A 26,452-nucleotide genomic window follows, 5' to 3' on the forward strand; every position below is an offset into this window, starting at 1 on the left:
TCGGGGGAGCCCCACGGCATTTTAGATGGACAAGCTTAAACCAGCGAGGGGTTGGGAGGTGAGTGGAGCTCTGTGGCACCAGTGCGTCAGTTGCCCAACTTATAAAATGGAGTGTTGAGTGTTGATCTCACTGGGATGCTAAGATGCTAAAATGAGATCGGACATGGAGAGCATCCAGAACAGTGACCAGCATATTTCGTGTTCAGAAAAATGTGCACATCCCACCCCCCACCCCAATCCTGTGATCAGGTGAGCCTGCCCATGCATTTGAGCTCTGCTCCTTTAGCTGCTCTTTCAGCCCAGGGCCTGCTCCTCAACCTGCAGTGTGGCGAGCTGCCCACTGGGGGGCACCAAAAGCCCAGTCCTGTGTCAGACGCCACCAGGCAGTTTCTGCTTCTTCCCAGCTTGACAGCTTTTTGCTTCTAGGCTGCTCCTCCAGGCAGACTGGGCTGCACTCTAGTTGGGACCGTCTCTGCACAGGCTTGTCGGTCACCTGCAGCCTGGTCCCCGTTTCTGAGCCTCTCGGAGGGCTGGCAGTTTTACGTGTGTTCTCTCATCCATCCTCACAGCAGCCCCTCCTGGCAGGCTCTGCCCCTAACTTAGAGAGGAAAAAACTGTCCCAGACAGCCCATTAGTGGCAGAAGCAGCCGCATGCTGCTGCAGGTCTGTCTCGTGTAGGTGTTGTCTGCCCATTGGCCACCTTGACAGCTTGGAGCTTCCCTTCCGTTGGAGGAGAACCAGCCCTTGGTCCCAGAGGAACCCCCGTTGGGAGGGGAAGCAGGCCTGGCTCAGAACAAGTGTCTGGCTGACGCTTAATGAGCACTTACCACCTATCAGGCAGGTTTCTCTAACTTTTGGGAGGTAGGGCCTATTGCTTACTCTCATTTTAGAAAGGAGGAATGTGAGGACAGAGGTGAAGTGGCTTTGGCTGAGGCTGCAGTGATGGCGGGTGCCCAGAACTGCCTCAGTAACTGTGGCCACCACCCCCAGGCCTCCTCTCTGAACCTGCCCTTAAGACAGGAGGAAGCCAAGAGACCCCTCCCACCACCCTGCCCTCTCATTAGCTGCATTGCCCCCCATTATAGAGCATATCAGGGAGGGAGGGTGTCAGGCCTGGGGCCCAGGGGCAGCTATGGTTGGTGGCTGGAGGGTGGGGGGTAGAGAAGGAAGGTTCTGGAGGCTATAGTTCTGAGAGGCAGGGGGCTTATCTGCAGAGGTGCCGCTGTCCTGCTGCCCAGCCAAGCCAGCAGCCTGGGCCTAGCTCCCTCTGAGGCAGCAGTGCCAGCGGCATAGGTATGCTGCCCATCCCCAGGGAGGGGCAAAAGGGCCAGGAAAGTGGAGGCGGTTGTCTGGGCCTGTAGCTCATTGTGTTCAGGGATGGGGTAGGCTACACACAATAAATAATGCCCCTTCCCACCCCCAAATGCTGGAAGGGTGAGGATCCAGGGGCAGGTCATGCAGGACTACAGTACCCAGGGGACAACAACACTGGAGAGGCAGGGCCTCGGGAGCCACCCCAGCCTGTGACTTTGACACCCCATGGTAACCCGGGAACTTTGTCATTCCTTCCAGGACCAAGAGGGAGCTAGGTGCCCCTGCCCTTGTGAGAGAAAGCTGTTGGGGGAGAGACCAGCAGGCTTGTTAAATGCTTTAAAAGGTGGGTGCTTGCAGTGGGGGCCCTCCAGGCATCTGGGAATCCCAGAAGGAAGAGCTTGGTGTATTTGAAGGACTATTGATGGCTATGGGCCTTCCAGAGCCCTCACTTGCTCCCCACCCCCCACTGGCCCCGGGCGCCCCTCCCCCCACCCCCCCACTAGGTCTACAGTGCATCCTCGAGGCGGAGGGGTCCGGGCACTGCACATCGGTTACCCATAGGGCCAGGGGAATGAATGAAGCTGACCGGACACTGGGGAATTTCCTTCCCTGCTACAGAGAAAGGGGTTTCTCCCGTCTGTCATGAGTAAGTCACTAGCACTGACCTAGATGCTTTGAGTCTGCAGGACAATCCTCAAGGCAGGGCTACAGTTTCCCCAGGTGAGCATGGAGCCCTCAGTTCTAGTTTTGGTTTTCTTCTCACTTCAAACATAGTAATTTCCTCCTCTGCTTCACTAGGAGGAGGGCAAACAGTGCACACACAGTGGCAAGTGCTGCTGATCTTGGCACCTGGGAGAGACCGTTGGTGGGGAGGGGTGGGGGACTGGAGAGTTGGAGTCCCTGGGAGCCCAGGGTTGCCAGTTCTTCTTGCTTTGTCAACAGGAGCTGGAAAATCCAGACTCAAGGTAAAAAATTGTCTCCATTGTTGGGGATTAATTTGGAGATAGTTCCAACGTGGAAACGGCTAGGCCAGGCTCATCCCAGCTCCCTGCCTGGTCTCTGGGGGAGGACACCCCTGGCAGGTGCCCATCAGGAGAGAAGCTCCCCCCCCTCCCCCCGCTGTGGTCTCCCCAGGGACCTTCCTCCGGGTGGGGAGGCCCAGAGCTTGGTGTCCCCTCAAAAGCCCTGGGTGAGGGGCCCACCCTCAATCAGCCCTTAGCAGAGGCAGGTGAGGTCCCCAGGAGAAGTCCCTGCAGGTGGCAGGATGGGATGGTGGGCAGCCCCTGTCACCCCAGGGCTCCCCTCTCCCTCTTCCCCAAAAAGGAGCCCCAGTCCCTGGGATCTCAGTAGCCCCTTATTTCCTGTGGCTTTTCCAGAACCATCTGTGGAAAAGCAAATAGGCCTCACCCATCAGCTGACCCTAATCAGCTGATCTGTCTTTTCATGTGGTTAGGATTCACGTGAGGGTCTGTTCTGTGCCAGGGCCCCAGGCTGACAGAGGTGATGCAACAGTGACTTACTACAGAGTTAGTTTCCTGTGGTATGAACTGTACACCCCAAATACACAGGCACCTGAGGAGTAAACCAGGCTTGGAAGTAGCTGGCCTATCACCAAAGCCAGAGACACTGTATCCTGATTAAAACCCAGATCTGACTCCAGAAACTGCCCCATACTCCCAGCTACCCTCCATTCCCCACATTTCTGCCACACTCCTTGATTCCTGCTCCCTGGGATAACCTGAGTATGAAAAGCAGCATACTGGGGCGTTGGAGAGAGAGCTGGGGTGTTGGAGCCCATCTCTGCCTCGTCTTAGCTGTGTGACCTTCGGCAAATCCCTTCTCCCTGGCCGGCTCACTTGTTAGAACACGCAGACAGTAGAAACATCCTTACGAGGCTGTTGAAGCAACTTAAATGAGCTGCTTTGCACGGTGCCAGGCACAGCCAGCCCACACACATGTATTATGAACACAAGTGTTGCACATGCACCCCATTCTATCTCTGGGGGAGGCACGATCCCCATTCTACAGACGGGGTCCCAGGCAGTGTATGACTGCTCTTCCCTGGGCCGTGACTCCTGATGGGACCCTGGAGCCCTTGGAAGCCAGCTGCTGTTGGGCTTGCAGTCCGGAGGTGCCATCCCCTGCCCACGGGGACAGTTGAGAGGAGCTGGGCCCTGCCTCACGCTGGCAGCCCTAGGTTCCGGAATGCACCACGGGGCAGACCAGTCAGCTCCCATCTCAGGGTCTGCCTGGAGGACTAGAGGATGTTGGGAGGGGCAGTGGTGGTTAAACCTCCCTAAAGAATCATTTGGTCTACTAGCTTCTACTGTTCTCACAGGGGTGGTCAGACAGGTGGAAATAGGTGGCTTTGGGTGGGGTCTTGGGCATTTTCTCTCTACTGGATACTTAAGCAGCAGCCCCAGTTTGCCCCTGGCTGGACCTTGCCTTCTGGAGAGCTGCACCCCCATACTCCAAGTAGAGCAAGCCTCTACCTGCTGCAGCCAGCTGCCCACAAGGCAGGGCCCCACGCCCCCTGGGCCAACCTCCCCCAGCTCCTGCAGGCCAGCGAGGGGTGGGGGGAGGCTGTCCCTCTGGGCTGGACTCAGTCCCATTCCACTCTCGAGTGGAGCAGCTTGGCTCAGAGTCGTAAAGAATTCAAATAATCCAAGTCTGACCACCTCCTTCAAAGAAGTTAGGATGAGAAGGGGACCACAACCTAAACATTATTTACCCTACATGGTGGTTTGGAGATATGTACCCCATAAAATAAAGGGTCTTAAACCTAATCCATTGCTGTGGATGTGGACCCTTGTTCAGTGAGGTCACTTCAGATAAGGTGTGGCCCAGAACAGGTCTTAATCCTCTTAAGGCCTTACAGGGAAGGTCAGAGAAAGCCGGGAACAGCCAGACGCCGAAGGTCAACAGAATCTGGAAGAGGAGGGAGAGGCCAGGAGAGGCCCAAGTGCATTGCCAGGTGACAGAGGGGCCCAGGAGCAGGGATCATCAGCAGCCAGCTGCACACCACCAGCCTTCAGGAAGAAGATGACACCTTGATTTGAACTTCTCCTAGCCTTGAAACCATGAGCTCAATTCCCATCTTTGAAGCCAACCCATTGCATGGGTTGAGGAAGTAAATGCTTTAGCAACGAGAAAACCCTAGTTCCTGCCCCTACACAAGTGGGACAGCATGGCACACGTGTATCCCAGCTTGCCCAGATTTTTATCCTAGGCTGTCACTTCACCTCTCCCCCAAACAAGGAGAGCCACTGCCCAAAGCATTCAGAACAGCCAGAGCTTTATATTTAAGTAAAGCTGAAAACAGTTCTCCATCTTCCCACAAGGGGTTCAAATTGGTACATGTTTTCCACCCCCTTGGATACTGAGGGGCAGTAGGGGTGAACAGGTAAAGGAGGGGTGTTAGTGCCTTGATGTTGGGGTGCCCCCAATTGGGGAAGGAGCTGGAATAGAGTTTGTGTGTGATGCGGGGAGCGCCGTTCTGTCCTGGGGCAGAGCTGGCAGCTCTGGGGGCCCGGATCTAGGGCAACAATCTTCCACCTACTTGAAGGCAAAGGGCACCCGGCAGATGTTGGCACAGGCACAGAAGTCTCCGACATTGGTCGGTAGCAGTCAAAGTCATTGATGAATGTGCACTTGAAGCCCAGGGCTCCAGCAAATGGCAGACCTTTCTTCCAGGCAGCAGGTACCTTGATTTGAGGCCCAAATGGGCTTGGGGATCCCTAGGTTCTTGCCCATCACAATCAATCCGTAGCTGTTGGGAGACGGGCATGAGAGCCATGGAGGAAAGCCCCTGTCCCCTCCAAGGCAGGCAGACCATGGGGGTGACGGTAAGGGAAACCCAGCTGCCTCTACTTTGCATCAAGCTACACCAAGAATGGCAAGTACATGGCCCTGTTTCAGGGCCTGTGCTCGTGCAGATATCACTCATCAATCTCAGATCTAAATGCAACTCAACTTCTGCCTAACACTCCAACACTGCCTGACGCATTTCTCAATTAACAAAGCCAAATCCTTGGCCTGGCTTTGGCCAACCTCCCCCAGTTGCCTCCTCTGCTCTAATTATGCTATTCTTGGCCCTTTAGTCTTAGATAAAAGCTCACCTCTGTTGGAATGCTCCGCCCCTCACCCCCAGCTTTGTCTGCTGACTTGTCAGTCTTTTACTGCAGCTCCAACATCTCCCCCTCAAGAGAAGCTTTTCTCCCACACTACCCACACCTACTTTCAAGGGCAGAGGCTCTGTCTGGCTCCTGTTTGATGCCCAGAGGCCCCCACATCTTGTAAGGTTAAAAAAAGCACCCATGTGGGAGCAGGGAGTGCAGGACCCATGACCCTGGGGCCCGGGAGCAGGCCTGCAAGGTAAGGAATCCATGAGCTCAAGCGTCTCAGTTTTAAGCACCTATGTGATGGATCCTGATTGTTCCAGAAGGTTCCAGGTGTCTAGAGATGGAGTGGCCCTTCAGCAATCTCATGTACTACCCCTCCCCGTTTAGACTCTTAAGCAGGGATAGAATAGTACTTGAAATTTTTGGGCACCTCCAGGTACTGGACACTCCCCTGGAGCCCAGGGACATGGAACAGAAGGTGCTGCCGCTGGGCAGGCTGACTCCAAGCAGCACATGCGCCCCATTGGTAGCTCTACCCCTTAAAGAGGGGAAGTCAGTGGCTGCTGCCCCAAATGCACCTCACCTGTGGCCCGGCCCTCAGTGACCGCCCAGCTCCCACGGTCCCTGGACAGGGTCTTCCCTGACGGAGGAGAGTGGGGAGGGGCCTCCATGCCACTTCCTTCTCGGGCACCATTGTCCGCTGTGTCCCCTCCTCGGTGGGACCAGCCTGCGTGGGTCGACTGGACCCTCTCCACCAGGGATGCCTCACCATGTCCGGGAAGTAGGGCCTCGCCAAGAGCTTCCGGCCCTGCTGGTTGGAGGGGACGTTCATCAGCGGCTCCAGGCAGAAGAGCTGGGGGATCTGGATGACATCCGTCTCCACCAGGCCCAGCTCCCTCTTCAGGATGTCGCAGTTCAGGCAGATGCACCTCTGCAGGTCGGGAATGGGGAAACCCGTTCTCTCCCACTCTGAAGACCAGTCTGAAGGTGCCGCCACGCCACACCTGTGTGCTGGCAGCCTGACCTCACCCACCCACTCTGATAAAGGAGACACAGGTCCCTTTCACCAGGGGCAAGTGGGGGCTCAGAGGAAAGGCCCCATCCCAAGAGAGCAGGGTCCCACAGCTAAGCAGTGTTGAAACAGCTACTAGTTCAAACTTTATTGCACCAAGTGGCGCCTTTGACCCTCAGACCCCGACCTGGGGAGCTGGCGAGGGCAGGGAGCAAGTTGGCCGGGAGTCTGCTTTCCTTCTTTCCTTCCCCGTGGGCACTTCCCCGCTCAGACCAGCCGAAGCCCAACGCTGAGCACCTCCCTGGGTCCTGAAGACGTACTATGCCCCACACATGGACCCCGGGGATCTCCGTCACCAAGGGCTCAGAGATGCCATCTTGGCCCAGTACCCGGCCAGTACCTGCCCTGCCGTGCCATGCTGTGCCGTGCCAGGCTGTCTTCCCTATTCTTACAAAGGTCAGGGCTCCAGTGCACCGTGGCACTTGGATGGTCCTTGACAAGGAACGATAAGGACCTAGCAAGCAAAGTGTTTTGCTGCTGACCACACGTGACTTTGGGAAGTCATCACCCATCTCCAGGCTTCAGGCCTGGAAGTTGGATAGTCTATTCTGGTGACCCTTGCTTCTCACAGCCAATGATTCCCATATTAAGAGATCTTTGAGGGCTGGGTGACCCTGAACCCCATTTTGGGTTGGACCACTTCATCCAGGAAGCTGGCTTTCCAACACTCAGAGCTTCTTAGAGAAGAGGAAGAAGAGTCTTCTGCAAGGAAGATGCTGGACAGCTTCAGGGTTGCATAGTGAGTAAAGCAGGAACTTGGGAGTCCGACTTGGGTTCAAACCTAGTTCCCAACTCCTTGGCTTAGGCTAGTGATTTTACTCAGAGCCCACTATTCTCATCCACAAGATAGGTTTTACTTCATAGGGTCACTTCCAGGATTATAGTAAGGTATCTTGCTCAGTGCTTGGGCCATAGTAGTTGCTTAATTAGGCACTGTTGTCTAGGTCATCAGGGCCTTCCCTCTGGCCTTTAGTGGGTGGGGTCGTGATGGGTGGACTTATCCTAACAGTACACGGAACCTGCTGAGCAAGCAGAATTTCTATCAACTGTCCCCTGACCCTACTATTCCCATTGTCCCCACCTTCTCTGTCCCTCCCCTGGGGTCTGGAACTGTGGCCCCAGCCATCCTTGATTTAGAGCCTTGGTTTAGAGCTATCACATGCTTTTTGGTCTCTTCCAAAAGGTGCTTCTTGCTGTTTTTTTTAGCTGCTGAGACCCAGCTCCTCATTCCCCTGGTCCAACACTGGGACTCCAGCCAGCCCTGGCCCCAAGTCTGAGCCTGTATGAGAACCTGCTGCCCCAGTGGGAGTGGCCAGAACCTTCCTAGCAGGACCTGTGCTGCCAGCTCTCCTTTCTTGGAGAACAGTCTCCACATCCTTGCCTCCTACCTCCACATAGTCGTTCTGCTTTCTCAGCTGTTCGTCAGCCAGAAGTTGATGGATGGTTTTGGCCTGCCTTCCTGTAGGAGGAAGAAGAGAGCAGGCAGCCTGCGGGTCAGTGAGCCGGCAACATTGTCCAGATCTGGGCAGACTTGGGCTCTGGGCACAGTCCAACTCTGCTCCAACTTGGTGCAGTCTTAGACCCTTGATTGTGACTGGCAGCCTAGCTGGTCTCCAGGGACCTTCATAGGTCCAGTGGCTTATACCTGGGGACTGAATAGGGTCTACACCAGAAAGCCTTGGTCCAGAAAAGCCCAGGCAGACCTTCACTGCCACCATCAACTCCGTCTGGCACAAGGGGGCATAGCCCAAGTCAGGCTTTGAGGGAGGCAGCCTGGAACACCTGGGCAGGCTGACTTTGGCCCCCATGCACCCCTTAGCAGCTGGGCACTTCTGCAGTCCACGCCCTGTAGAACCTTCTACCTCTGACTGAGCAGGTTCCTCAAGTTACTCTGTTCCTTGGTTGCTAATCCTTAGGACAGAGGTGCCCGAGCAGTCACCAGCTCTGAGCTCACACACAAAGTACCTGACATAGGGCTGGCACCTGACTAATGCTCAGTAAATGTCACCTTCCATGGTGCTTCTATGTCCCTAAGAGTCTTGGACCCATCCCCAAAGATGGATTCAGAACCAGTCTAGGGCCAAGACTTGGCATTTCTAACCAGCTCCCAGGCGAGGCTGATGCTGTGGCCCCCAACCACTCAGTGGCTAGGGAGTTGGGAAGTTCTCTAGACCCCAGCCCCCTTTCTGCATTTAGAACAGAACTGCCAAAGGCACCGGCCGTGCTCGTTCTCTTGTTCATCTGTGTCTTCCTTAAGGTGACAGGTGACCTCTGAAGTCCCCACACCCAGGTACCTGACCCATGTTTCTGGAATAAATCCAACACTAGCCTTGGTTGCATCTTTTTTGTTTAAAACATGGAGTCATCCAAGTGCTAAGTAAGCCCGCTTCACCTCGTTGGGGTGGCCTCATCACCATCCCAGAACTTCTAGTCTATTTATGTCATTCTATTACCACCAAAACTGCCTTGGTATAGAACACGGATGTCCTAATGTGGTAATTCCAAGAGTCTTCATGCTTCCCTGGAAGCCCTTCAAAGGGGGGTGAATAACGAGCCACTATTCAGGAAGAGCACTGGGGAAGAAGGGCCTCACCTCCCGCTTCGTCGGGGGGGGGGGCTCCCTCACCATTAGAACGGAGCTGATCCAATCGAACCTCTTCAAACAGAAGCACATCCCCGTAACCTTCCTTCTGTTTCTCCTGGAACAGGTTATAGCAGGAGCTCGGGCTGGCCAGGAGCAGCCGGAAGCCCTGTGGGACCAAGAACTCAGATCAGGGGCTGGTTTCAGAGCCGCTTTCAAGGGTCTCCACCAGAAGGTGTGGGAGACGTGGCTGGACACACCCTTCCCCGGCCCAACAGACCTTTTCGCCCTTGCTCTTGTCATCGACGGGGATGAAGCACATGAACTCATCTATGTGGCCGATCGTTAGCCAGTCTGAGAAGAGTTCCACCGGGGCCTGCACTTGCTGGGCATAGAGGAAGTCCCGGAGCCTCTTACTCATGTCCCGGCCCCCCGCACTAGGAAGAGGACGTAAAGAACACCCCTGAGCTGGTCTGGCCAGCTGGGACCTTGACAGGCAGGGACACCATGAGGGGGTCTCCACCACTCGGGAGGGTCAGGCTGCGCTAACCACTGGGCCATGGTGGTGGTCCGTGGGGGATGGGTGGTTACGAAGGAGCCCTCACTCTGATCTAGCTCAGGACTGTTCTAGATGGAAACCAAGCCCAGGTTTTAGATGAATGGCTCCCAAGTAGACCAGCTGAATTTTGCAGGCCTCAATTGAAACCCAAGAATCCTCCAGGAACAAACAGTTTGTCTGCCTTTCCTACCTTCAGTCTCCTACATGAATAAAAGAATTGAATATTCCAATTTTATAGCTTAAATGGTCCAGAGCAGACAGGACCTGCTGAGGTCACCAGGGAGTTAAGGTGGGACCAGGTGAGCCGGGGGGTCTTTCCCTTCAGTTTCAGGACAGCCAGCCGCCACCTGGCCTCTTGCCACACCTGGGGTAGAAGCTGCTGCCGATGAGGATCCTGCCCAGGGGGTAGTCCTTCCCTTGGACCTTGACTGGTGGGGACACCATCAGGTTCCCAATGGAGTCCAAGCTGGCCACCCTGCTGTCCTGGACGCCTTGGATCACGTAGCCGGTACCAGGGTTCTGGAAGGAGACCCAGCCAGGCAGGGGATCAGAGGGGTCCCAGCCCTAGGCCAGGCTGTCCAGCCAACAAGTCAGACCCTGGCTTGTCCTCAGGTAGACCCCAACATTCCCTCGCCCTAGAAGCCCCCCGGGTCCTCTCCCTTGGTGCCCCAGCTCTTCTGGTGGCAATCGCACAGCCAAGCCCCCACCAGTGAGTATCTCATGGAGAGATCTTCGAGCTTGGCAACCCGAGGGGTGTCGAGGACCAAGGGGACAGTCTTGTGCGGAGCCTGGGTGTAGCAGAAGGCAACCTCGTCCTGGAGGAGACAAGAAAGCACGCTGTCAAGGCGGCTCGCTCCGCCGCAGCTCGCTGACCACACAGCCCGCTGCACGGGGGCCTCTTCCGGAGAGGAGGTTCAGTGAGACCACCCACCTCCCCTTCCTCCTGCCAAAGCCTGCTCAGCCTTTGAGACTCAGCCAAGGCTTTAAAAAGAAAAAGAAAAAGGAATGAGTCACCCAGATTCTTCTCACGTATTCTGCACCCAACGCATAAACAAGCCTTCTTGGTTTTGTTTCCAAAATACATTTCGAATCAACCCATGTGTAGCCCTGCTTAGGGGAAGCCGCCGTGATCTCTTGCTTATACTGCTGCAAGAGTCTTCCAACCAGTTTTCCTATTTTTTCCCCTCCTAAAATCTGTTCTCTGAATGTCATTCAGAGGGGTCTTTTAAAACCTTTTACTCCCTGGACTCATACCTTTCAGTCACTCCTATCATGCTTTTGATTTTGTTTCTGTTCCTTGCCTTGGCTTAAAAGGGTGCTAATAGATAGTCTAGCCCCTGCCTACCTGTGGCCTCTGTTCGCTGTGACCTGACCACACTAGCGCTGCTCCTCAGATTCCCCATCTCGGTCTTCCCAGCAGCTGTTCTCTGGTCTGACGAACTTCCACTCCTGACCCTCCCCATCTGTGGCCAGATCCCCATTTCCTCAAATGGAACTTGAAGATTTTCCTGACCACTCCACACAGCTGTCCAGTAGCTCATCGTCTTGCTTTGTCTTTTCCACAGCAGAGTTCTAGCATCTGTCCCATTTGGTTTTATCTTTCGTACTTCAATGGTGCCTAACCTACAGCAATCACTCAAATGTTTGTGGAGCAGGAGACAGTGTCAGAGCTCAAGGCTCAGCTGGACTCTAGAGTCAGTGCTCCATTGGGGTTGGGCCAGACCTTGGAATGGAGGCCCAGCTCCGACAGCCTCCGGCCATAGGAATCAGGCCCTACGGGTGCTTGGGGGAGAGCAGGCTGGTGTTGCATGGTTTTGAACAGGTGTGTGTTCTGGAATGGGAGGAAGGTTGGACTCTAAGCTCAGATGGATTCTAGGATTGGGTGAGTCGCTTCATCCGCGCCTCTACTGCCCTCCTGAAAGCGGAGACCCCTCTATTTAGGCTTACGTTTGCTGTGAAGGTTAAATGGAAGCCTGTGACGTTCCCCGTATGTGGTACCTGCTGAGTCCCCCCTGTCCCTTGCAACAGGTGGGTTTTCCCAGGTGGGGTGTTACCTGGAGCCACCTGCCCAGGCGGTTGGGGTCTTCATAGACAGATGCCACCGAGATGTTACTCTTTTCGCTCAGCTCCATCACTGCATTCACGAAACCATGGAGCTGCAGCTCTCTGCCACGGGAGACAGGCCGGCTCTGGGAAAGCCTTCAAGTCTCCCCTTCTGTCCCAGCAGGAAGGGGCACTTCTTTCTGGTTAGGAGAGATTGTCTCCCCCCATACCCCAAGGTAGAGGCATGTTAAGAAGTGCCAGTGACAACCCCTGGTCTGGTGGCCTAGGACCCTGCTTTGTCTCTCTCCTGTGGTCACACACAGTGTGACCTTCTATACCCTGTCCTGGGTGATTTGGGGACTACCCCAGGCTTTCCTGCTTTAGGCCACCCTAAGGTATCGGCCGATTCTTCTGTCCCCAAGGGGCAGAGGCAGGGTGCCCACTTCCTTGATGAAGATAAGCAGAATGATGTTTGAGGCTGCCATTAAGGCCACCAGTTGTATAAAATAGACCCTCAAGAGTTGAAAGCAAGGTCACTACTTGGAAAGTCAAAACTGAGATACTAGTCCTGTTCTAGGTTCAAAGTTTGCAATTCTATTTTATGCTGCTGTTTAAAGGAACTTAATTTTCAGGTCTACATAATCATATCTACAGGGAGCTGGCCAGCCTGACAGGGTCTGGAACATTCTCAGGATGTGTACCAAAGGAAGGATGTGTAGTCCCCAGACCTGCCAGCTGTCTGTGGCTAAGCTGGATCAAGCCCTGCCTGAATACCACCCCCAGGGAGCCTCAGGTTTCCTAGAAGACAGGTATTTCAGTAGATGCCTCTAAAGAGTGAACAGCCTCTGTCTTCAGATACCCCAGACACCAGATCTTTCTGTCTTGCCTTTTGTGCCTGTCACAAGTTTCCTGTGTGGCTCACAGATCCTCTCTCCCTTTCCCAGGGCCCAGCCTCCTGATCGTGAAGACAAAGATGCTACCCTGGGGGAAACATAACAAGTCTGAAAGGAACCAAGGTCCTAAATGGCAGTGGGGGAACAGTGCCCCCCCCATCAACCTGGGCCACCTTCCTACCTGCAGGCATCAATACTAGAGAAAGTCAACATCAAACCCCTGTATTTGGGGTCTGTCACGGCGACAAAGGCTTTATACCCTGTTATCCAGGGCCCCCAGGCTGTCTGCTCGGGCTCCATCCTTCCTGTGCCTTTGTCTCCACCTACCCTTACCTGTTCTCTCCGGCTTGCTGTCCCTGGAACACACTTCTGCCCTCACTCCTCCGTCTTTTCCCGTTTTACAGCATTTGCTACTACCCAAGATCACGTTTGTCCAGCCCACTCACTGCGGCGTCCCTAGCATTGTGAGGATTCAAATGCTTACTGCACAACTGTCTTGGAGATGGTCCAGGCAGCTCAGGTGGAAGGATTTCCCCTTCCCGGTGACCTAATCAAGACCTAATCGCTGTCATCTTTACCTGTACCCTCCCCCCACCCATACAGACAGGAGGGTACCGGTTAGGAAAGTTACCTGGCACAGGTAGCCTTGAGGGTTTCTTACCTGCACACATACACCTCTAGAGGCATCTGTGTGCTGGGAGTAAAGATGCAAGGAGCCACGCGGAATACGACCGTGTCTTTGTATACAAGGGTCTCTGGAATTGACTGCCGTGTAAGACAAGCGACCATCAGTGACAGGCTCCACACCCCCCTCCCTGCTCTCCAGCCCAGCCCCGCTCTGGGCCTCCCCTGGCCCCTGGCAGCGCTGTCTTCTGACGGTGCATGAAGCCCCAGCTCCACCCATCATGCCTTGTCTTCCCCTGCCCACCCGTCTCCTGGCCCAAGGGCTCCTCTGCTTGGAGACGTACCGGGTCTTGAGACTCTTCCACCAGAGAGACGGAGTAGGAGATCAGGCCCGAGAAGTCGGCAGAGGGGAATTCCACAGCTTCAACGTAGAAAGTCTCCTTCAAGTGGTTCTCCAGAGCGGGCAGGGAGTAGGTGGGCTGGCCAGGCCCCAGCACCAACTCAAAGGTGCTGGAGTTGTCTTCTAGGAAAGATAGAAGGAACAGACCACCTACTGAATTAGCCTGGAGCTAGAAGGAACCGACGGCCTCAGCGTCAGTCACCTCACCTGACGGCCGAGGGCACCGGTTCACCCTTCACTCCCGTGCCTGGCTGTGAGCTCCATAACAGGAACCCAGCTGGTTTGTCCAACCCTATGTTCTTGGCATTTAAGACTGACTGGACAACCAGACATTCGTCTACAAACTAGGGCCAGTTATCCACCAACACACGTCAAAGGCCTGTCACATGTCACGAGCTGGGGACTCGGATGGAAGTGCCTGCTTTCAAGGGGTTCAGTCTAGAGGCAAACACACACAGTGGGTGTGTTCTTCACTTTGACCCCCAATCCTACTTTTGGGAGAAATGTAACCAAGTCTTAAAGGCAAGAAACTTCATGTGCAAAGGTGGGCTTGGTAGCCAGAATCAAAGTCAGACATTTGTGAGAATTGTCTGTTACATGGATTGTGCCGCCATTAAGGGTTTCTCAAGAAGCTGGGAAGTTCTATTCATCATACGCCTAAGTCTATTTCTTTCCATGTTTCTTAGATCGATAGACACAAACCCATGAACAGAAGAGGCCAGAAGGAAGTTGACTGCTTACTGTGATTGTCTCTAGGTGACTAGAACCCGGGCCTGTCCATTCCCCATCTCTGGAGATCACCCTGACCCAAGGCCACCAAGCTAGTCTTCCCTGGAATGCAATTTTTCCTACCTGACCTCGCTGCCTGGTCCTCAACCTTGATTCATTCCCTATGTGGCAACCACAGTCCTGACGGAGGCTGTCCCTACTTAACACCTTCAGATGATTCTTGTTTCAGGAAATCCCCATCTAGATTTACCTTGGCTGACAAGATCCCACAGGATCCTCAGACCCCTGCGGGGCACACGCCAGCAGCCGCAGTCTCCAGTTCTGCACACTGTGCCAGCATCTGGCTCTTGCTGCAGTCGTGGCCGTCCCTGGGGTCTGGATTCTGCTCCAGTCCCTCAGCCTCTTGCTCTGGGCTGTGGACACAGCAATGGCCTGGGCAGGGGCTGTGGCCCTCTCCGTGGACTTGAGCCACCAGCAGTTCTGCAGCAACATCTTGGAGGCACGGGGGGTTGCTGGTCGTGGCCTCTGCCTCAGTCCCCCGGCTTCTCCCAGGGCACACGGGGGCAAGGGCTGCTGGACCTCCCCCAGCTGTGGGCTCCTGCTTCTAGTCTACCTGGAAACTTCTTCCCTGCCCTTGACCCAGAGCAAGACTGGATGAGAAAGACACTTTCACCAGGGTCCCCATCATCCCTCGGAGCATTGCACAGTCTTTTGACTCAGCATGCTGCAGAACCCACAGCTCACAACCGGATGGTGGCTGGCTCCCTCTCAGCCCCCGAGAACTGCTGCAGGCCTAGGGTCTGCAATGCTCCAGGCACCTGCACATCCAAAGCTCTTCTGCCTGAAGGAACAAGCCCCTACCAGCCTCCTCAGTTCTGCGGTTGGTTTATGGGACCTTCCCTCACGTCTAGTCTGTTTGCTTCTAAGCATAGCTAATGCCTCATTGTGGACTTATCGTATTCCTGGAACTGTGATAGATGTTACAGTTACAGGGCTCATTTTGCATCCTTACAACTCTCTGAGGCAGGCGCTGTTCTTGTCATCCCCATCAAATGACAAAAGGAAAAACCAAAACGGTCAGAAGCCTTGTGACCCGGGCCTGACACTTCACCTTCACCTAAGGCCATTCCTGCCTCAGCCCTCAGAGCTGGCCCTGCAACCACTCAGGTCTCAGCTCCAGGGACCCTTAAGCTCTCCCCATTCCCCCAGCACTGTCTCAGAGCTACTTCCCAGACCCTGCCTGGCCTTTAGCCATCTGTCCATCTGCCTTCGCTGGCTTCGAGGACAGGTGATGGGTCTAATCTCTCAGACAGACCTGTATCCTCAGGGCGGAGCAGGACGCTGATTGAGGGGTCTTCTTTTTCTGTCTTCCCCAGACCCCTGGGCCTAGAGGTGGGGCAGGTACTCTTTTGCTCTCCACTGAGGCTTCTAGACCATCTCTCCATTCCTCAGGAACTCCAGCTCCTTTGAAGCACATACCATCAGGCAATGGCTTCTGCCTCCTTCCTCGTTCTGACCAACGCCCTCCACCCCATCCAACTCCCTCCACCCCATCCTTCGTGGGCTCCTCAAGTGCTTGCTGTCTCACCATTATGCAGGCATTGGTGTTGGGGCACTGGACGGGCCATCCAGATGTCCTGCTCACTCTTTGGCCACAAGAAGCCTGAGTTCTAGAGCCTCAGAGATGCCCATTTTAATGGGCACAGCCTGGATGCTACCAAACAGGTTAACCCCTTTTCCCAGTCGTTTCAGCTCCCATCTCTCAGCTACCCTTCCACCCGAACCCCAAGCCTTCCTACTGCTGATCCCCACCCTCCATCTTCATCCTTGGATTCCAAGACACCATGATACTATCCCCTTGTACACACCAACTCCTACATCCTGAGAATTGCCTGGCAAAACTTCAGCTCTGAGTAAACCAGCACTATAGAAAGTGCAATCTTGCACCTGAACATTTGAGCAGTTGAAGACGTGGAAAGATTTCATTTAAATGTGATCAAATCTCAGAGCAGACCCTCAGTACAACTCAGGAACACTCTTGCTCCACCCCTGTCCACCAACTCTCCACCCGCTGGACTCCCTGAATATCGTGTGCTCTCATTCTCTTCTCCTGAATCCATTCCCCCACCTCTGTTGGGTCAGTCCCATCTGCACACAGACGTGCCTGTATTCGACCATCCCAGCCGCTCCCCCCCACAGGCATTACCACCACATTTCCCTTAGTGACAAATTCCTTCCGTTGTCTATTTTCATTTCAGTCTGACTTTTATCCCCACTACTTCATTGAAACTGTTTATATCAAGGTCACTAGTGACAGCTCAACAACGACGACTTTACCAAATGGACTTGGCATCTTAGTCTATCAGCATCCTCTGCTGTAGTCATACCCTTCTCAAAAGTCTACCTTTACTTTGTTTCTAGAACCTTCTCTGGCTTTTCTTTTTATTTCTCTGGCAATTTCTTCTTATGTTGTTCTAGACTAGCTATTCTCAAACTTTAGCCTATCTCAGAATCACCCAGAGAGCCTGTCACAACGCTATGCTGTGTTTCCTGTCCCAGCTTCCCTAAGCATTTTTTTTTTTTTTAATAAAAATAAAGGAAAACAGGTAGGCAGCTACGACACGGGCAGGAAAATGCAGCATCTTTATCAGGCCACATGAAATGCTGGCCTCCTGGGCAGACTCTAAGGACCATCCGGTACAGCCCAGCCTCTGCCTTGTCCACACTTGGTGGGTCTCAGAGGGCTGTGGAGCCCTCATGGCCAGACCAGGCCTAGACCCATGGGCTTCTAAGGCTCACTCTCCATCCACATGTAGAAGAACCAAGTACAACCTGGGCTGTCTTCCTTGCCCAGAAAACTGGTAGCCTAGGGACTGCAGAAGAGATGAGGTGGAAGACTGAGCACAGGTTAGGAAGCAGCTGAGCCAGCTCCTCAGTGCTGGGGGCAGAGCCATGGTCCCTCCCAGGGACTGGCTACACTGAGTACCACAGGCCTCCCTAACTGCCCAGCTGAGGCTTCAAAAGAAGGGAGCATATTGGCATTTGCCTCCAGAAGCAAAGCATTAAATCTCAATTTTGGAGGATATTAGAGGCCTTGAATAGTAAACTGGTTTAGGGAAGTCAAGACCTGTTCAAGGGTACCAGCAAACCTCCATGGCTGCATCTTTAGAGGAGGGACATGCCACCTGCCTCCATGAGAGATCACGTATGGTGTGGAGCCAGGAATATAAGTACAATTATAGCAGCTGTTCTAACTTCTTGGCCTCTGAATTCTGGTGACTTAATATGGGGTTGGGGGTGTCTTGGCTAAGAATGAAGACGGATTTTACTGGTAGGAGTAGTTGGGAGAAGATGATATCAGATCTGCCATTAGACAACAGCTACCATTTTAGATAACCTACACTTCTCTTTCATCTCTGACAATCCACAGCTGGGCACCATATCCTCCATTTTACAGATGGAGAAAGTGGCTTGGAGGTATAACTCACCCTGGTGTATAGACTTACTCTATGGTAAAAGTGGCAGCCGGAGAGTCCCCGTTTGGCCACGAGAGACCCTAACCTGCAGCTCCAGTTTCCAGCAGGCCTCTGCCAGGGACCCCACAGGAGAAAATGCAGACCACGGCTTGCCCTGGCATTTTGAAAGAGCAGACCAAGCTGCAACTGGTGCAAGGACACTCACTCCGGGGCTGGAAGACTCTTGCCTTCTCCGACTCTTCCTTGGAGGTGTGGAGAACCAGCCGGTGCTTCTGTAAGTAGCTCCTGGGGCCTTGGACACTCAGAGTCATCTGGGACAGATTCTTTATCTCTGGGTGAAAGACAAGGCAAAGGTTCAGGGGCTTCTGGAACCCAGGGCTCCAGGCACAGAGGGAGAAGCCACAGGAACAGGGTGGGGCTTGTACATGGGGACACAGGGAACCCTCCCTGAGCCTCTCGCTCTGGACCCAAGCTGAGCCACATCTCTGCCACTTGCTCACTATGTGGACACAGGCAAGCTGCCAACCCCAGGGTTTGCTTTTCTCAGTGGGGATGGCATTTGCCCCATATGGCTGGAAGGAAAGATGGTCCCTCCAAAGCACCTCGCACAGTCCCGGCACAGTCGGGGCTCACCAAGAGTTTGCCTCCAGCTTTGGTGTGAACCAAGACAACCCATCCGCTGCCTAGACATAGAACCCTGGTCTCAGCTGAGTCAGGAGCAGAGCCAGGATTCCTGCCCCAGCTACAGGAAGGCTGTAAGAAGCAGCTTATATCCCCCTTTTTATGTCTTCATTCAGTCTTCTCAACTACCTTGTGAGGCTGTTTTTACAGGTGGCAGAAGAGATCAGGCAGTTAATATGCTCAAGCTCAGAGCCAGGAAACCACAGCCAAGGGTTCTCTGACAGCAGAGCCGTGGTCTTCCCATAGGGCTGTGGGGGCCCTTTCTACCCCATTAGACACGGTGTCAAGCCACAAGGAAAGACGTGGTATGTCTGGAAGGGGAACAGCAGCCTGGACATTGAGCTTGCTGAGGGGTGGGGCAGTGGGGCCCGAAGGGAAGGCAGAGCCCAAGAAGGAAATGTGGGCACAGTCCCAGCTCAGTGGCCGGTTCTCTCACCCTCCGCAGAGAACGCCTTTGGGGTCTTCGTGCCTGGGGGCTGGCCCGTGTAGGCAGGGTTGCAGTTCACAAGCAAGATGGCACCCCAACCACTGGAGCCCCAGACCCATTTTTTCTGCAAATATCCCAGAAAGAGAGACAGGAATGTTTGCTTGAGAAGCCAGGTAAGCCTTCTGCCTCCCACATGCCACCCCTCATGGGGATGGGGTGGGTGCAGAGGCCGGCCTTTCTCCAGGGTTCCTAGAACAGAATTTGCAAACTCAAGTACCTGCGGGAACAAGAAAGTGACACTATGTAAGTGGGGCAAGAGGAAGGGAAAAAAGGCAAGATGCACTTACCAACCCCTTCCCCTGGCAGCCTCACCTTAGCATGTGGGTCACTCGGCATCTCAACTTGCCCACTGCGGTAGATGTCCACGTCCAAGGAGACCTCTGAAATGAGGGGAAAGGCGTCTCAGCCCCCTAGACTGCCAGTCAGAGCCAGGCTATGCCTCAGGGCTGCCCGAGGCCAGTAGCAGGGTCACCTAGACTTTCGGGCATGCTATGGTCTCACATGAAGAAATTATCCTCCAAGACCAGCTTCTCATGGGCAGGCCTGGAGAACCCAAGTCTTCCCTGTAGACAGTGAATTCCTGACCACCCGGGAATTCACAATTAGTCCACTGTGGTTGCCATCGCCATCTCATACCCCTTGGCCTCTGCCCAGGCCATTCTGACCCAGAAGTTCCCTAACCTCCTGGAAAGCTCTTTGCATTCATGGCAACCCCAAGCCCCTCTAGAGCTTACGGATCCAGGCTTCTGCCCAACTATCACCGTAGAGGCTGCCCCTACTGTTCTCCCCATTCACCCCTGATCCCTGTATGGCTTTGCCATGGCTTTAAGTTTGTTCACGGCTCTTGGCATCTGAGTTGCTATTTCCCAGCCGGAACGCTGGGGTCCTGTGGGCAGACCTTGTCTGCGGTGGTGTCCACAGCACCGGTGCAGGGATGCTCAGGGACTGGGTGGCTGCTGCGGACCCGGCACTGTTCTGGGGCCCAGGGATACAGCAGCTACAAGGCAGAGGAGGCCCCACCTTCCTGGGCTTACATGTATGTGCTCATGTGCAGCACAGATGGGGGTGAACACTTAGTACTTAACTCATTATGCCTGAGGGTAACAACTGCCATGGAAAACAGGGAAGGGGGATGGAGAGGGGGTATTCGCTTTAGAAGGTGATCATGGAAGTCTTCAGAGTTGACACGTGAAGAGACCTGAAGGAGGCAAGGCAACCATCTGGGGTAATATCTGGGATAAAAGCAACTAGAGACCATTCCACGGAGGCGGCAAGGTCAAGAGTCGAAGAGGCCAATGTGCCTGGAACAGAGCGAGCAAGGGGAAGAGCCATGGGCTGCAAGGTCAGAGGTTGTGCAGACAAGGACATATAGGGTCTCACGGGCAGTAGCGACTTTGGCTTCCGTCTGAGTGAGATGGAAGTAACTGGAAGGCTTTGAATTGAAGAGATGTTACCCGATTTCCTCTTTCAAGTGTGCTTTTCTGGCTGCTGAATCAAGACTGGGACTGTAGAAGGGCAAGGGTGGCAGCCGGGAACCCCTCTGGGGATCTTGTACAAGGATCCCGGCAAGAGATTGTGGTGGCCCAGACCAGGGCGAGAGCGCTGGAAGGTGAAGGAGCCATCACTGGATTCCAGCTAAGTTTAAGTTAACACCAAGATTTGCAGATTGATGTGGGGTGAAGAAGAGTCAAGGTGACGACAAGGTCACTGGCCTGAACAGCTTAGAAGGAACAGAGCTATTACCTACTGCTATGGGGAAGACTGTCAGAAAAACAGGGTTTTGGGGGCAGAGAGAATCTGTTTAATTTGGGATTAACAGATTAAGTTGTAGACTTCTGTTAGATACCCAAGAAGAGGTGTTGGGTGGGTTGGAATCTGAATCTAGTTTACAGGGAAGCCTGGCTAGAGCGAGTTTTGGGAGTTGTCAATCTGTGGATGCATTTAGAACAGCACTGACAGGCTGGCTGGGCCCTGGAAGTCTAACAGGTGGAGGAAATGAAGGAGCCACCAAAGGGTTCTGAGAAGGACCAGTCAGCTAGGTAAGAGGAAAACCTAGTGGAGGGTTCCAGAAGTATTTCAAGTGAGATGTATTAAGAAAGGATAACCAGTTGAATTAAATGCTCCTGACAGGTCAAGGTAGAAGATGACAGAGTTGGCCACTGGATTTATGAAGTAGACATTGTGGGGGTCCTCGATAAGGACAATGCTAGTGGTGGGTATCTGATTTGAGTAGGTTCAAGAGAAAGGGAGAAGTAAAGAGATAACCCCTGAGGAGCACGGAGAGGGAGAAAGTGGATCCTGAAGGACAGAGTCAGGTTTAAGAGATTAGGGCTGATATATGTGCTGATAGGAATGATCTAGAAGAGGAGAAAAAGGATGGGCAAGTCTTCCAGATGCAAGAGTTTTAATGAAACTTAAGCACTAATGCCTCTTAAATGCAGGCTCCCTACTAGGTATTTTGAGCCATGACCCTATTTCTCCTCCATCAATGAGGAGAATTGTTAAGTGTTCTGGAATGAGTGAAAGGGGAAGGATCTAATGTGACAAGATTAACTCTGGACCAGACATGTCATCAATTGTAACAGAGGGGGAGGCAGAATGTCGGTACCAAACACAGGTAGTACAGAGTGGGAACCCATGGAGATTCTGGTTCCTTCTCTTCTCAGAAGATTAGATCAGCAGTTATGGGTGAAGATGGGTGAGAAGTGACTGAGCTTGGAGGAACAAACGTGTGAGTGGGTATTTTGAGTGAATCCATCTAGTACCCATAAGAGGGGTCTTATTACAGGGAAACCCCTCTTTGAGCTTTGCTGGCTTTTGCAAGGTCCACCCCTTCCTCTCCAGGGATGGGCTGGGCCCCAGGCTCCTGGTGGGAGCACCACTCACCAATGCCAGTGAGGTAGAGCACAGCTGTAGCCACGGGGTCCTCCTCATCAGGCTGATAGTAGGAGACCTCAACCTGTGGAGACAGCACCGGGAACCCACCAGGAGCGTTGGAGGGCAGGGGTCAGGAGTGGAGCTCTGGGCCACCACACACCCCAGTTTGAATCTTGCTTGTTGTTTGGTCATGTGGCCTCGGTCTCATGTTACAACTTCAGAGCTTCCAAGGTCTCACAGTGCGGGTCCCAAAGCCATATTCACCGTACTCAGGGCTGAGGGCCCCTCCCGTGAACATTTATAACATGACATTGCTACTCCAAGTGCTTCCACAGCCAAAGTGGTGGAGCAGGCATTGAAGATGAAGGCTTTTAGCTATGCTATACGTCCTCTCTGCCTTACTCCCACCTCTTGGAGTCCCACCCATCCTCTGCTTGAACCGGGCAGTGGGGAAATGGGGCTTCCAGTGGGTTAAGTTATTCACCCTGGTGAGGACTGGAAATGGAGCTCAAGTCTCTTCTGGGCCCTGCTTTCAGAGGTGCCTTATACTTTAGACAAAGACCTGTCCAGCCCTTGGCCCTGACCATGAGGATTTCATTGTGAATCAGAGAAATCATCAGCTGGGGCCACAGCCATTTGCATGATTTGCTACCTGTTCCTAGATGGAGCTTTCATCCTCCAAGCTCAAGCACCTCACTTGGTAGGCTAAGCCCTGGGCAGAGACCTGCTCGGGGGGAGCGTGGGTTCAGCTGGGGCACATCACAGCCTCAGTTCTTATCTATACAGGGGTGCAGTTGTGCTTGCTGCCTTGTAGGGGAATCCCTGTCCCAGGCAGGGAGTGCAGCACAGGCAGGAATACTGCCCCTCTGCCATCGGCCAGCAGACTAAACTCCAGCAGGTTCTGATGAATGAGCCTTCGGTCCTCAAAGTGTTGTGCTTGCTCCTGTGGCATGCACCCTCAGTGCCATGCTGGCATCACCTGGAGAGCCTGAAATACTGATGCTTGGGCCCCGCCCCCAGACAGGCTGACTTAATTGGTATGGGGGGTGCCTTGGGTATAGTTTTAAATTCTAATCTGCAGCCAAGGTTGAGCACCTGCTCTGAATGAGTGATCTGCTTCTGCCTGCCACCACCTGACCCATGAGGAGACTAACTGCTTGTTCTCCAAGGTGGAAGAGGTCAAGCTCCTCTGCTCCAGGTGCCTCATCGAGGAGACAGCTGGCCCAGGAGAACAAGGGGACGTGGGCTCAAATCCTGGATCGATGCCATTCCAGCAGAGTGTGATAGGAGCTATCACACTCGGTGCCTCAGTTTCCCTGTGTGTAAAGTGGGGGCAATGTCTACCTCATGAAACATGGCTCAAAATACCTAGTAGGGAGCCTGCATTTAAGAGGCATTAGTGCTGAAGTTTCATTAAAACTCTTGCATCTGGAAGACTAGCCTTAGCCAAAAAGGCCATTTGAGTTGTACTGCTAAGACCTCTTAAACTCGACTTTAAAAGCCGCTGGTTTGGAAGCTGGCACGGCATAGGGGTCAGGAGCACACGTGATGGAGACCACACCTGCTCGAGTTTGAATCCGGGTCTGCACTGGCGTGGGCCAGGCATCCCCTCCCTCAGTGCTTCAATTCCTTTATCTGTAAAATGGGGTCAGGCAGCACCCATCTCACAGGTTTGTTGCAAACATGGAGTGAGATCGGACATGCAAGCACTTTGCAGCCCTTTTGCCACGGGCCCAGGAAATGCCAGCTGTCCGAATGAGACCCAGTGGGCTGCACTGGGTCCCTGCCTTGGGAGTCTCTCCCTTGCCACCTGCCAGGCTCACCTTGTCACTATCGGTGGCAGTGCTGGGCGATATCATCTTCACCAGCACATCCATGGGATCAGACAGGGGCCACCTGGTCATGGAAACCTCCTCGCTGGTCTTTAGCGGGACCGTGTTGTGGACAGTGGTCAAGACCCCAAGAGAGCCCACGACGGTGAAGGACTCGCACGTCTGCGGGGCACACCTGGTTTGCCCAGCAAGGGGAAAAGCTTTAAGGCCTGAGCTCAGCCTTGAGCATCACCACTCGGCAGGGGCAGCCTCTAACTCCTCTCTCACCTTAGCTGGTGCAAAGACCTGCTAAGTAGAGCAGCTTTAACACCTGATGTGACTGTCACCTTCCTCCTCCCAGCCCCTGCTCTAGGGACCCCATGTCCTCCCGCAGACCAGCTCCAGCACCTCCCCAGACCCCACCCTCCCATCAACATTCCAGAAGTCCCCAAGCTACATTTTATTTAATTTATAAGCCCCCAATTCCCAGGGAGGGAAGAGCCATCTGCCTGAGCCCCAAGGGTTCCCTGTAGGGAAAAGGGAATGTGGAATGTGGCTCAGGAGGTCTGGGCTGTGACCCCGGGGGAGAGTCTCCGCCACGCTGGGGCTCTGACGAGCAGCACCCTTTTAATTCTCATGGCTGCCTTCAAGAGTTAACATCACCCCCACTTCACAGATAAGGGGACTGAAAGAGCTCAAGTCACTCGCTCTCTCAGGACTCAGAGCCAGTGCCGGGCAGAGGCAGCTCCTTGCAGCCTCAGGACTGGGCGGCCCTTTAGACACCCAAGCCAGGATCCTCGAGGGGAGGCAGGGCCGTGGGGTGCAAAGAAGGGAGGTAACCCCAACTCCTACCCAACCCAGGGGCAGCCCCAAGAGGGCAGCCAGGCACCAGCCTCCCTGCCCAGGCCCAGTGCAGCCAGCAGCTGCCTGCAGAGCCCCCAGCCTCTCACCCGCTGAGATCCAAGGAGATTTCCATGCCCAGGATGCAGATGGCACGGGCAGGTGTGTCCAGAGACAGGCGGACGATGCCCTGGAAAGACATGGCACCCCCTTCCAAGCTGACCGCCCTCCAGCCTGCACGCCAGCCCTCACCCAGCACAGTGACTTCAGACGACCCGGGCGGGGGGTCCTGCCCTGCCCTCCCCGGTTATGGGCTCAGGGCCTCTCCAGCCCCACCCTTATTAAGGAAGCGGGGGAGGGGCTGCGGGAGTTGTGCAGGTGTGATTGATTTTCTCCATGGAGGCGTCCTAGCAGCTGGGAAAGGGGAGGTGCAGGGGAGCAAACCAGGAATCAGAGCCCCTCATCGCTAATTATTATGCAGCTAGTACCCACAGTCTGGGGGTCCAAGGGCGGTCTTCAGACCCCAGGGGTCTGGGGCAGGCTGCTTAGGTCTCCTCCAGCTTTCAGCTGGGAGCAGGAGGGGCTCGTCAACCTGGCGGGCTATGGGACTCAGCTGGAAGCTGTCAGGAGCAAATACCTGCAGGGGCAGGGCAGTGGTGACGATGGCCACGGTGGCAGCTTCCACAGGCTCTGGGCCTGGGGCCTGGGGTTGGGGGCAGCCACTGGGGACTGATGAGAGGCTCCTGGCAGAGCGCTGGACCAGTGGGCTCAGGTGGCTGGGACAATTAGCAGGGGAGCCAGCATCCCATCCTCAGGTGATCAGGCTGAGCTCAGAGGAGTCAGGGGCTCCCGCGACCTGTTCACAGCTGCGTCGCCAGCATCCAGCAGGAGCACAGCTAGTGTTGGTGGAAGGAATGAATAAAGGGGCCCCCAGGTGAGCCGAGGCCACCAGCTCTTCTCCATCTCAGCTGGACCCCAGAGCAAAGAAATGGAGCTCTTGCTCTGACACAAGGAGCCCACCAACTTATTTTAAAACACTGTTCATTTAGTTTTAAATTTTGTCTACATTTATTCTGAAATAGGTAACAGTCACAGAGTTCTACATTCAAAAAAGTAAAATGGGACACCCCCAAAAAGTCTCTCTCTTTCCTGTTCTCTTTCACCTGCTCAGTTCCCTACATGGAGGCAGCCAGTGCAATTAGTTTCTTATGCATAATATTTATCTTTTAAAATGATATACACAACCGACCAAGCAAATATGTATGTCTGCCCTCTCCTTTTTCTCTTTTTATATTAATGGTAGTATATGCTACATCATATTTCACACATTGCTTTTTCCACTTGATACAACGTGGAGAGAAGTTCTCTTCAGTGCATAAAGAGCATTCTTATTCTTTTTTATGGCAGTGTAGTATTCTGCAAAGGGCCCTACTGTAATAAATGTAACCAGTCCCACCTACGAAGCATCGCGTCCTGATCCACGATGCCACCATGAGTAACCTGTGCATGACATACACAGGGGTTTAGGCTGGGTACTGAGTGATGCCAGCTCTGTCAGCCAGACTTGTTAAATTCTGGACCAGAGTTTAAAAATCGCTTTGTGCTGGTTTGGATGTATTGTGTCCCCCAAAATGCCATTATCTTTGATGCAATCTTGTGTGGGCAGACGTACTAGTGTTGATTAGATTTTGGAATCCTTTGGGTGTTTCCATGGAGATGTGATTCAGTCAACTGTGGACAAGACCTTTGGTTGGATAATTTCCATGGAGGTGTTGCCCCGCCCATTCAGGGTGGGTCTGAATTAAATTACTGGAGCACTGTATAACCTCAGACAGAAGGAGCGAGCTTGCTACAGCCAAGAGGGACACTTTGAAGAATGCACAGAAGCTGAGAGAGTAGCTGCAGATGAGAGACAGTTTGAAGACGGCATTTGAAAGCAGACTT

The 26,452-nt window shown here is 53.9% G+C and overlaps 1 protein-coding gene across 1 annotated transcript; it reads right to left on the reverse strand.

The window, feature by feature from the left end:
* Nucleotides 1-294: 294 nt before the first annotated feature.
* On the reverse strand, nucleotides 295-24,710 carry PADI6 (peptidyl arginine deiminase 6). Its single transcript, XM_037810430.1, is given in 20 exon segments — nucleotides 295-340; nucleotides 4,874-4,934; nucleotides 4,937-4,975; nucleotides 4,978-5,001; nucleotides 5,004-5,083; nucleotides 6,191-6,366; nucleotides 7,896-7,966; nucleotides 9,134-9,257; nucleotides 9,369-9,525; nucleotides 10,012-10,166; nucleotides 10,355-10,462; nucleotides 11,702-11,813; nucleotides 13,245-13,348; nucleotides 13,552-13,730; nucleotides 18,018-18,143; nucleotides 18,930-19,044; nucleotides 19,293-19,360; nucleotides 21,867-21,939; nucleotides 23,681-23,864; nucleotides 24,619-24,710. Coding segments are annotated over 20 exon segments (2,094 nt in total).
* Between the last annotated feature and the right edge of the window lie 1,742 nt (nucleotides 24,711-26,452).

The sequence above is a fragment of the Choloepus didactylus genome, chromosome 2 (genome assembly GCF_015220235.1).
Source record: "Choloepus didactylus isolate mChoDid1 chromosome 2, mChoDid1.pri, whole genome shotgun sequence".
NCBI classification, from domain to species: Eukaryota; Metazoa; Chordata; class Mammalia; order Pilosa; family Megalonychidae; genus Choloepus; species Choloepus didactylus.